General features: G+C 40.1%; 1 protein-coding gene across 12 annotated transcripts in view; it reads right to left on the minus strand.

The window, feature by feature from the left end:
• Bap170 (Brahma associated protein 170kD) overlaps positions 1-12,065 on the minus strand; it is a 42,513-nt gene extending 30,448 nt beyond the window's left edge. For 10 of the 12 annotated variants that reach the window (XM_069506155.1, XM_069506159.1, XM_069506156.1 and 7 more), the window contains exons 1-15: positions 11,795-12,065; positions 11,604-11,694; positions 10,759-10,868; positions 10,419-10,543; positions 9,980-10,189; positions 9,307-9,551; positions 8,529-8,710; positions 7,592-7,685; positions 6,793-6,954; positions 6,093-6,257; positions 5,402-5,518; positions 3,862-4,002; positions 2,840-3,009; positions 1,732-1,850; positions 1,220-1,305 (exon numbers count right to left, since the gene is read on the minus strand). In XM_069506155.1, coding sequence (XP_069362256.1) covers positions 1,220-1,305; positions 1,732-1,850; positions 2,840-3,009; positions 3,862-4,002; positions 5,402-5,518; positions 6,093-6,257; positions 6,793-6,954; positions 7,592-7,685; positions 8,529-8,710; positions 9,307-9,551; positions 9,980-10,189; positions 10,419-10,543; positions 10,759-10,868; positions 11,604-11,694; positions 11,795-11,889 — 2,112 coding nt within the window. In that variant the 5' untranslated portion in view covers positions 11,890-12,065. The remainder of the gene's footprint in view (positions 1-1,219; positions 1,306-1,731; positions 1,851-2,839; positions 3,010-3,861; positions 4,003-5,401; positions 5,519-6,092; positions 6,258-6,792; positions 6,955-7,591; positions 7,686-8,528; positions 8,711-9,306; positions 9,552-9,979; positions 10,190-10,418; positions 10,544-10,758; positions 10,869-11,603; positions 11,695-11,794) is intronic. The other 2 variants (XM_069506163.1, XM_069506152.1) reach the window with 1 other exon arrangement.
• Between the last annotated feature and the right edge of the window lie 379 nt (positions 12,066-12,444).

Here is a 12,444-nt window from a genome sequence, read left to right on the forward strand (position 1 = left end):
GGCCAGTAGGGCCTACGCAGCATAGTCAATCCGAAACAACACAAAGGAACGAAACTGGCTTAAAAAGCCAGTCTCGTTCCGACTCGAGACTCGACGACTATTAAATACTTTTTGTGTTTAGGTCGCTACTTTGATTATGTGGTTGCAATAGCAATTGTGCCCTAATCAAGTTAATATTGCAGTTGGGTTATTTTAAAGATTAAAACTCCCGATGAGCCTTTACGCGTCGTGATCTATATCCACGTGCAAACTTTATATGAGGGAACATTTTAATAACTTATAAAATTAGTTAAATTTAACCTGCTTTTCTGACTTTAGCTTAAAGTAGGAAAGGGTCTTGGACTGTAGTAATAAAATGATGTAATTTTTTTTATAATGGTAGTTTATGGGGCTAGAATTCATTATTAACTAGGTGATGCCCGCGACTTCGTTCGCGTGGATTTAGGTTTTCAAAATCCAGGGGAAACTTTGATTTTCCGGGATAAAAATTCTTTAACTATACCCATGCAAAATATCACGTCGATCCGTTGCTCCGTTGCGACGTGATTGAAGGACAAACCAACAAACCAATAAACCAACAAACAAACACACTTTCGCATTTATAATAAGGGTACTGATGAGCATAATATAAAAAAAAAAACTCTTTTTTTTAACATAATTAATTATATTAACGTCACGCTGCAACGGAAAAAGATTAATGGTGTGGCGTTTGAAAGTCCCTACAACAGACCTATTTTCAGCAGACCTATATCGGTTGACAATGGTGAAACCTTGCGTGGATGTTCTAAGCTACTTTCTCTACGATTTGTATCCGCTCCGACCGGAGCCACGTGACCAAAAAGCGCGCGCCGCCTCGGTGTCGCCGGGGCGGATCCGACCCAACTTTTTTTACGCAGATGCGGTCGCCTTTCAGATCTATTCAGGCGATTATAAGCCTTATCCCTATAGAAATAGAGTTTAATATTCTTTGAGTATGAATCTGAATGAACCATAGAGATATATACAACATTCACTCAAACCTAAGCTCATACAAAAAACAGGAAAGCATTCAAAGTCGTAGCGCGCGGATCTGTGGACATGACGGGTGGCGCCAGTCGAGCGCCCGAGCGTAATTTATTGGCATATAAAATTGATATAAAATCGACCATTTTAATCGTACTGGAGGTTAAAGCTTAGAAATCCCACCAAGTCATAGTATAATTTGTAAGTCATAGTTTACCTGAGGCTGAGGCGGCGGTGGCTTGGGCTCGCTTACTGCGGGCTTATTCGTCAGCTGAGCTTTCAGAATGGGCGACGATGGGCCTGCTTATGAGAAAGATGTTTTTCAATAGGGTCTTGGACTGTAGTAATAAAATGAAGTGATTTTTTGTATAGCGGTAGTTCATGAGACTAGAATTTATTATTAAAGAGAATAATTTTAAAAAAATGATTTTTTTATTGATTTTAATGATTTATTTTAAAAATAAATAAAAATCATGAAATTTTTAAATTATTGTCTAGAATAAAGAATTCTAGTCCGATAAACTACCGCTGTACAAAAAAATCACGTCATTTTATTACTACAGTGCAAGACCCTATTTTTGCCCATTGATTGGTTGAATTAGCTGTTTACATTTTTTCACAGCCAATCAAGGGGTAGATTTGCTGCCGATTACGGTTACGATGAATAGGTTTTTTTTACACAATCGGGGGGCTGTTTATACAGATAAATATGAAATCAGTGTCACTTACCAGCAGGTGGGTTGGTCCTAGTGGGCGGATTTTTCAGTCGTATGCCGATGTACACGTGCTGAGTTTCACCGGTCGATGTGCTTATGGTATTAGGTCCCACTGTGCCTCCGAATACAGTTCTAAAATTAGAAAAAATATTCTTGTTATACAATAGTTTTCATTAGAGATAGACCATTTCACAGGTAGTGTGGAGGAACATCGCCGAAGGGAGTTGGTTCCACAGTTTCCATGTGCGTGGAAGAAGGAAGGAGCTACGAGATCTGGTTCGTTCAAACACTTGTTTTTTCCACATTTTTAGACTTGGATTTGCGACTGGTCGAGATTAATGCTCTGAAGATGTGGTGCTGTAGGCGAATGCTAGGAGTCTCATGGACTGAATTTCGTACCAAAGTATCTATACTCCAAAAAATCGTCTTTTAGCGTCAAAACAGAGTCGCATACTAAAGTTCTTCGGATACGTCTCCCGGCGTCAGAGTCCATTGAGCGTTTTGTAGTGCACGGTAAGGTGGAGAGTACCACAGGGCGAGGAAGGTCACCTACGCGATGGACCGACCATATTAAGTCCGCTGTGGGCGGTACCGTGCACGAATGTACCAGACTATCGGCCATCAGGAAGTGGCGAATGTTCGTGAGGCGTATAACATCTGCCCGCAAAAACATCACTTCGTGATGACCACAACCACACTGCAAAGAGTGTTACGACGAAAAATAAGAAGAAAAAGGGATCTAGCACAACGGGCGGTCGACGTGTACCAGGCATCCAGGTGGTTGAATGAAGTTTCGATCCTCACCGAGTGGATAGGACTAGCAAGATAAGAGTCAGGTGTGTAAGAAAAAAAAACGAGCATTTCGTGCTGACCAAGACTTCTTGGTCAGGACGAATTGCTTGATTTTTTTCTTTTTTCTTGTGTTTAAAATCTTAACGTCGAGCAATAAGGTCTGCATTTCATTGGTGTACATTTGGTTTCAGTCGGCGTTAGGTTACTCTTTTCTGCGCAAACGAATTTTACGGATGCGACTTTTGTGAAGACTTCAATGAAGTTTTGATCTTTAATAAGGTCTTATCTCACCGAGTGGATAGGACTAGCAAGCTAGGTCGTTTACCCACCTAACAAGCCTTGGGAAGTGCGCAGGCGCAATGACCCCTTTCCGCGAGAGTTTGGTGCAGCACGTCAGGTACTGCCTGTACACGTCTGCCGCATCGCATGTGCTGTTGTCGTTGGGCGGTAGAGCCTCGTACGTAGCACGCAGCCACGCTTGCACGAAATGCTCGTTTTCCTGGAAAATACACGGAAGATACAATATAGAGGGGCCTTTGTGCACTCATCCGTGAAATCACGGATTCCGTAAAAATACGAATCGAAAGAGTACAGTACGCGGCCAAAAGTGATAAGCATCGATCTTCAGAAGGAGACAGCAGAATTGTAGAGCACTGTCTCGGTCGCTGAAACCGACAAAGCGTCATATGGGTATGAGTGACAGAGACAACGACAAGACTCTACAAAGATGAAATGTCATTCTAAAGGCCGATGTTCATCACTTTCGGCCGCGTACTGTACGTATTTGTATGACGGCAATGTCGAAGAATCACGGATACGAACCGAATACGGATGAGTGCACAAACGTCCTAAGAGATAATGCGCGTTGGTAACGCGTACTTGTTATATGGAGTGTTAACAACTACTTTTCATAAAAATCACTACCAAAACCAACCTGAAAAATGCACTAAACTGACCGCAATAAAGTAACTACATTTTTTTTTTAATTAAACGGTTTTATTGTAAAGAAACTAGCAGATGCCCGCAACTTCATCCGCATTGATTTAGGTTTTGAAAATCCCGTGGGATCACTTTGATTTTCCGGGATAAAAAGTAGCCTATGTCACTCTCCAGGTTTTAAACTATACCCATGCAAAAAACCAAGTCGATCCGTTGCGACGTGATTGACGGACAAACAACAACAAACAAACACACTTTCGCATTTATAATAGGAGTAGTGACATTTTTTGATTTGTCGTGTAAAATGACGAAAAAATACGACTGTAGTACGGCACCCTCGGTGCGCGAGTCAGACTCGCACTTGGCCTATTTTTCCCTGGAGATAGCACTAAGTTGGCAACACTGGTTATACCTGCACAGTTCGTTGCTGTAAGTGTGACTGCTGCAGAGTGGACATGGGCGCCGAGGCAGGCACGGCCGTGGGTGTGGGGTTCGATGCTGCGGCCAAGGGCGGGGGCTCTGCAGTCGGTTTCGATGGCGTAGTTGGTTGCGACTGAAATACATATTATTTTCAAGGTTTTTGAAAACTAATGAGGCATTACGAACCAGTGGTAAATTTGGTAAGTGACGATTCATAAATAGTTGTAAAAGTTTGCAGGCTCTTCACCTCCAGAAGGATGCGATTATGATTGAGATTGAAGACTAAATCACTAAAAGTAACCTTAGGTAATGGTTAACCGGATACGTCAGGATTAAAACCTTTAGATTAACCGAGCCTTCGTGGGCGCACTGACAATATTCTCGCACACTACGAGAGACAACACAATCTACCCTCGACGATAACTATAGCAACCCTCACTAGCTATGAGTCGTGACACCAACGTCTACTATGAGTATAGACAACACTAACTAAGGCCCTACCTACACCGGCTCCTCCATCCCCATACCGGTCCCAGACCAACCATCTAACCTAGCACACCACAACCTAGTACTATAACCTCAACATCTTAAACCACATTAGGTTACAACAACAATTATAATAACCTACAGTACAGTGTCTACTGAGTAGTGCCCTCGACAAGAGCCACACGAATAATGCATCACTACAATTTTTTGTGTGTTGTTTCGGATTGACTATGCTGCGTAGGCTCTAATGGCCGCTACAGCGTCACCGGGGGGGGTTGGCGAGCGCGAAGCTCCGCCTGGGGGTGAGCCCTAGGGCTAGAGCAAATAATTCGAGAGGTCGGGGGGCAACGTCCTCCTAAGGGCGCCTCCTGTGAGGCTCGGACCACGGCTTAGGATGATGTTGGGATGGGTGGAGTTGTTGGACTACTGGTTAGTCCGTACGCCCCCGAGGCCGTGGCGTGAGTCCACGTCCGGGTGACGTTAGAAATCGGGGACCTCGTCTTCGCCGGCGAAGACGCTGTGATGAGATTGTATTGTGTAGCCCTACGAGATAGGGAGCATTGTCGGTCATGATTTGATCGTCGGGATCGTTGAGGACGTGCTTAGGGCGTCTTTTATCGGGAAGGTATAATCACTACAAACGGCGTATCCGATTTTATAGTCTCACAACGACGGTGGATGCGTGCCTACAAGTTTAATAGAAGAAAAAATATTTTTATTTATTTAATGCCTTAATTGTTGTTGTGTCTTCGACAAGCTAAAGTCTATTGGTGTATGGGCCTCGAGACCAAGCCTCAGTTAGCGCACTGCTCATAAACACAGTAAGTACATGGCTGACCTGGGGTGGGGCCCTACTACCATCGCTTAAAGTAATGCTTCAATATTGTTTTGACATTTTCATACAAAACTTGTCGGTTGTACGACCCCTGACCTTTATTAGGCATTTGGATTTAGGATATATTTCGGAGCGTGTACTAAGGAATCAAATGATCCACTCGCCATTTTTCTATTGGATCGTGCGGCATATATCATGATATATCTCTTACTTGCGTAGCTGGGGCCTGGTGTGGTGGGGCTTCACTCACAGCGGCGACGGCTTGCGGCCCACTCACGGTCTCCACTACGCGCATTAGTATGCACGCACGGGGCCCGTAGCTTTGTGCCTGTAAAAATAATAACTATAATAAGAAAAATCCTTCTTATCTAAATACTAGCTTATAGAACACAAATTTCAAACCCCTATTTACCCCTAAGGGGTTGAAATTTCAAAAATCCTTTCTTAGCGGACGCCTTCGTAATAATAGCTACCTGCGTGCCAAATTTTAGCCCGATCGGTCCAGTAGTTTGAGCTGTGCGTTGATAGATCAGTCAGTCAGTCAGTCAGTTACACAGTCAGTCACTTTTCCTTTTATATATTTAAGTTTAGTATGCATGGATAAGCTGTGATAGCCTAGTGGTTAGGACGTCCGCCTTCTAATCGGAGGTCAGGGGTTCGATCCCGGGCACGCACCTATAACTTTTCGGAGTTATGTGCGTTTTAATTAATTAAATATCATTTGCTTTAACGGTGAAGGAAAACATCGTGAGGAAACCTGCATGCCTGAGAGTTCTCCATAATGTTCTCAAAGGTGTGTGAAGTCTACCAATCCGGATTGATCATGATGATGATGATGATGATGATGCATGGATATCTGACGTACTGCAGATTGGTATTTTAATATTATTTCAGTGACTTACCTCGACCGTAACTAAAGAGACTAGTGTTTGCAGTAACCCGGGAACTCTAGCGACCGCCTCGCACGCGCGGTCACCTAGCGCCGTCAGTGCGTATACGCATTCCAACGTGCAAACCAGCACCATGATATCACGTAGAGTTAGTAATGCGCATACGTCACTGTACACCTGGAAATGAAATTATTTTTGTAAATCTGTGTTGAATCGATTTCGTCGATATTTTTTTCTCTAGGTACACCTCGATTCTTGACAAAGTTGATATAATTTAAGTCTCAAATCACTATAACATCAAAGTAAAATGGAACTAAACAGCCTTGTTTTAAGGCTCAATTTAAGTTTGTTTTAAGGAACATATAAGGACATGCGTTGCGCGCACGTCGCACGGCCATATAATATCCACGAAAATGCTGTCGCGTTTCAGTTGATTTTAAGATTTATGCCTATAGAAATAGAATTTAATATTCTTTGCAAAAGAATCTGAATGAACCAATCAACCACAGATAATATTTACTCAAAACCAAGTTCATACGAAAAGGTCATATAAAATTATAGAAAGCCATACATCGTAGTCATTATATACTAAGATTTAGCCGACGCAATAAAGCAAACAATTGGCACTTTTATTCTATTTTTTGTGTTTAGACGCGTTAGAAGAGAGTAAAATTTAAAGTATACTTATTATAGTAAAATGACCATGTCAAACCTTAGCTTCCAGCGCTTTAAGCAAAGCATCCTCATTGGCCTCGTTTTGGGCCAGTTTATTGAGCAGCTCTAAAGCCGCTAGAACTCTGGCGCGGTCCTGCGATATGAGCGCCGACTGGATTGTTGATATCACGTGGCGAGATATTAAACATGTTGCCGGATCCTGGTTGGAACAAAATACATATAAAATACTCTTTCATACACGATAGCCTGTATGGTAAAGAATAGGTATAATTGGTTTTTTCTCTCTAACTAGCTTATGCTCGCGATTTCGTTCGCGTGGACTACACAAATTTCAAACCCCTATTTCACCCCCTTAGAGGTTGAATTTTCAAAAATCCTTTCTTAGCGGATGCCTACGTTATAATAGCTATCTGCATTCTGCATGCCAAATTTCAGCCCGATCCTTGCAGTAGTTTAAGCTGTGCGTTGATAGATCAGTCAGTCAGTCAGTCAGTCAGTCACCTTTTCCTTTTATATATTTGAAGATGTTGAAGAAAACTCTCAAGCATGCAGGTGTCCTCGCGATGTTTTCCTTCACCGTTAAAGCTAGTGATATTCAATTGCTTAAAATTAGATATGCGTGCCTGGGATTGAACTTGAATACGAAACCGACGTTTTAACCACTAGGCTATCACCGCTTTGTCTTTTACCATAACATCCTCAAAGGTGTGTGAAGTCTGTCAATCCACACTTCGCCAGCGTGGCAGCTTATAGCCCTTCTCATTCTAAGCGGAGACCCGTGCGGTGCGGCTCAGTGATGGATAAGATGATGACGAATCTCTAATAATTATGTTTACCTTAATAATCAGTTCTGTGGAAACATTTCCAAGAGTGTCCAAACCACTCTGCCGCAATGTTCCCACCCAGCAATTTGCACATAGCAACAAGAACCTACAACAAAAGTGTTTTGTAATACAATAAATAATAATAGCTATATGCAAGTGTTGAAAAAAATAAAAATAAAAATTATACAATAATAATTTTGAAGTTTCCCTGGCTAGCTGTTATATAATATATCATTGCAGAAACTACGATATTTTTTCATTGTTATAATATTATTATTTTACATTCCAATATTTACAATTTTAACAATATTGGAACAATATTTGAATAATGGAACTGGAACAGTGTTCCATTATTCAAATATTGTACTACAATATAATATTCACATCAGGAAGCATAAAATTTTACCTATTCTGAGTAAATAATTTAAGTTTGAGTTTGAGTTATCAAGATAGAGAATCTTTCCAGCCTATTGGCAGAGGATATTCATCCTCTGCCAATGAGAGAATGTCAAAAATGATTTTGTTTTGAATAATATTTTTCATAAATTTCCTTTATTGTTTTTATATTCTAGTCTGTAAGGGGAGAGCACTGATGCCTATAACACGAGTGTACAACTTATTTTAGGCATCAGTGGTTTAACCTAATCTTGGCTGTAAGTTTTGGTGAAACAATATATGATTTATTATTTGACTAGATGATGCCCGCAACTTCGTTGCATGGATTTAAGTTTTCCAAAATCCCGTGGGAACTTGTTAATTTTCCAGGATGAAAAGTATCCTATGTCCTTCCCCAGGATGCAAGCTATATCTGTTCCGAATTGCGTCAAAATCGGTTGAACGGATGGGCCGTGAAAGGCTAGCAGACAGACAGACAGACACAATTTCGCATTTATAATATTAGTATGGATTATTATTTACATCACCACTGTTTACATGACACCAACAGTACCTTATAAGCGTAGTGTTCCTGGCGAGATACTGCACGTTTTCGTCATGGAAAGACAGCGAGCGTACAATAGATGCAATTTGCAATACACGCTGTGTGTACACACAGCTCGCTCCACCTGATAGCTCTGGTGCGAACAGCTGGTCTTCCTCCGATGGTTCCGTCACCCAGTCTTCCAGCAGATCCTTAAAATAAATGTCTCGTTAAAGAGATCAGACAAAACTATGAGACCTCATATTATAAACAAGTGCAATTTACTTTTCAGCAATTTTATAGACGAAAAGTCCAGTATTTTTTATGCTATGGAAATCATGAATACAATGTTACCAACATTTTTTATATGAATTAAGACTTTGGTTAGAGGGTTTTTATAATATCTACATTGATGTGGTCTACTATTATTAAGTACTAGATGATGCCCGCGACTTCGTCCGCTTGGATTTACGTTCTTTAAAATCCCGTGGGAACTCTTTAATTTTCCGGGATAAAAAGTAGCTTATGTCCTTCCCTGGGATATAACCTAACCCTGTACCAAATTTCACCAAAGTCGGTCGGTTGGGCCATGAAAAGCTAGCAGACAGACAGACAGACACACTTTCGCATTTATACTTACTATGGATGGATTTACTACTACTACTTTTATTATTAAGTATTTGTAAAGAATAAAAAACACAATTTATTTTTATTGTGTGTAATTTATGAAACTAAATTTTTAGTATACCAAGTTGCCTTAACTTAAGACTCACCTTCTAGCTCCTTAAGAGTTTATCACAGTTCTTACCTCCTCAACAATCTTCTCCAAGCTATCATCTTCCTCCTCGCCTTGCATCAGACAGTCAGTCAGTGTATTGTGAGCAGCCAACGCTTGCACCATCAGTTCAGGCTGCTCTAGACCAGGTTGCATGAACTTGGTCTCATCTGCTAGCTCCTTAGCTCCACCACCTCCTGCTCTGAGCTGCCAGAAATCGTGAGGATATCTGCCACGGGCTTCGAAGTATGATCGGCCGATCGTGTCTCTAAGACTTGCTGAAAGAGATGATTTTATTGTAACTAATCTATTTCTATTGATTATTTTATAGAGGTGTTTGGAAAAGCTATTTGAAAGATTTCATGTCAAATATTTTTTCCACCATCCACAGTTTTAAATATTTTTTAAAGATTATATTTAGATTATTCCAAATATAATCTTCAATCAGAAATGAGGAGCTCCGTAGGAGAACTAGAGTAACCGACATAGCTCAACAGCTTGCGAAGCTTGCGAAGTGACAATGGGCAGGGCACATAGTTCGGAAAACCGATAGAGGTTGGGGTCCCAAGGTGCTGGAATGGCGACCTCGCACCGGAAGACACAGTCTACCAGTGTGGCAGACTATGGCTAAAACACTTCTCACTCTGAGAGGAGACCCGTGCTCTGTAGTGAGCCGGCGATGGGTTGATCATGATAAAATACTTACGGTGGTTATAAACTCCCGCATGAGCCAGTAAGAAGTCCAATATATGAGGAGTGGTGCTTAAAGGCAGTCTGTTAGAGTGGTCCGCTGCTAGAACCGTGCACACGTTGACGGCGAAGTCCTGTTCATTAGGCATAGGCGATAGTAACGACAAAGTCAATCTTTCTGAGGGACCAGCCACTTTATGGCCTGTGCGAAGAGGCTCGCCTGATGCTGTAAGTAATTTTTAATTTTATTAACCAACAGAATAGAATAGAATAGAATTTATTTTTATTCAAGTAGACTTATTACAAGTTCTTATGAATCGTTAACAAGTTTAATTTACCATTGGTTCGGAATGCCGTTCCTACCGAGAAGAACCAGCAAGAAACTCGGCGGTTGCTCTTTACAACTTTAAAAAACTGGTCAAGTGAGAGGTAATATTAACAAAGTATAAAATAACCTGATATGTAGGTGCCTCCACCAAACGTGATTCTTGGCATTCCGCCACCCCTTCCCCTTCTGGATATATCTTCATCCATATCATTATCATCATCCAGACGAGGTGGCCCCTTTGCTTTTTCATACCTTAAACATTATAAAATTATTATTATGAATTTCGTCATTACTATAATATATTATTTATTTATATGACCCCATTAAGCAGCGCCGGCCCCCCTCACTTCACCCATGCATTGTCCCAACAAGTTTAGTATTACACAATATACAGTAACTAGGTACTTTAAAATACCTACTTTTTTGTAAATATAGCTTGACAAAATAATATTCATACAAACACTTACTTCTCCAAATAGGTGCCATAGATTTTTCTGAGCAAGGTAGATCCATTGATACAAGGATGTGGTAACCTCAGCTGACGTAAAAATGACTCCCAGTTATCATTTTGATTAACCTGTAAATAAAACTTCTTTATAAACCAATCATAGCAACTTGCCAAGCTAATTAACTTGGGTAAATTGAATTTAAGACAGAAACAACTTTAAATATAGTGTAAACTCTATATATATTAGAACGTGATATACTTGTATGTAAACTCATTACATCTAAAGTAAAGAAAGAATAAAATAGCGTTCTATATTTGTAAGTCTGTCACTTGTGAGTTATCGTTATCGTTGGAAAAAGTAATGTCTTTCTGTTAATATAATAAATTATATTTTATGTATTTATAAAGATTGAGTTTATTGGGCGATCCACCTCCTGATCATAAATAATATAGCAAAATTGAATTGAAGTTATTTTATTGTGTTATGACGAGTTTTCATTAAACAGATAGTAGAAAACAAATAATGTAAACTAAAAGAACCTTATCAATTTCTATGTTTTAAGGAGTTTTTCATATAATAGAAGTTTGCATAAATTTTGAATTTTTTTTATACATCTTACTTATTACATCTATTAGGTTAGCAATTACTTATTACCTGGTGTGATAATAAGTGATAAAATAACCTTAATATATTAAAGCAAGTGATACTTAATTGCTTGACTCCAAAGAGTTAGAAGTGTGTGCCTGGAATTGAACCCCAGACCTATAGGAGGCCAGTATTAACTACTGTCTATCACTGCTCCTACAGCAACAATAGCATAAGTAATATTTATAGCACTGCGCTAGAATTTCAAGTCAACTTACCCTACTAAGACCACCTCTCTGTTGCACAAGTGAATAAAGTAGGTACAAATCTATATCGATTCCATTTACTACCGGTATTTTATACGGTATACTGAAATAAACATCACATTTTTTATATTATCCCATATCATCATACTAAGTTAAATCACATTGTATAAGATCATAAATAGGAAGCTATAAGGGTTACTTACTTTTTACTTTCGTTAAACTGCTTCAAATCCTTTAAAAACGTCTCTTTATCGCGCGAATAGTTTCTCGATTTCGTATTTATTTGGGATTTGGCCATTTCTGCACTATACAAAGTGGCGAAGAAGCAAGCAGGATTTACTAATGCAAACACACTTTGGCTTTTAAGTAAGCGACTCTATTTACGAACAAACTAATCACGAAACATGATAATACATTTAAATAATGATTTACCAATTGTTTTAAATGATTTAATTAGAAAAGCTTTGCCCTGAACTAAAGTAGAATTTCACGCCTTTGACGCTTTGACGGCGTTCCGCGTTTGACATTGACAGTGACAGCAGCGTGCTGAACGGAGAGACGGGTAACATTGATATTAAGTGTCATAGCGCACAGTCGACCGATATAAGAAGTCATCTTGTGTATATGCGCACGGAGTTGCCGGTCTTCCGGGCAACCTTGCTAGTTGCTGGGCAGTGGCAACTCGCAGGCAACTCTTTCCATTGACCCTGTTGACTTACGCGTGACTATAATATGCTTCTAAAGTTACCCGTCATCACCGAACTCTAATGAGGTTCTGTGTATCCATAATTTATCACTGTCACCCACAGCGTCTGTCAGTGTCAATTCTACAATTTTGTCTGTGGTTTTGTCT

Source organism: Maniola hyperantus, chromosome 22 (assembly GCF_902806685.2).
Source record: "Maniola hyperantus chromosome 22, iAphHyp1.2, whole genome shotgun sequence".
NCBI lineage: Eukaryota > Metazoa > Arthropoda > Insecta > Lepidoptera > Nymphalidae > Maniola > Maniola hyperantus.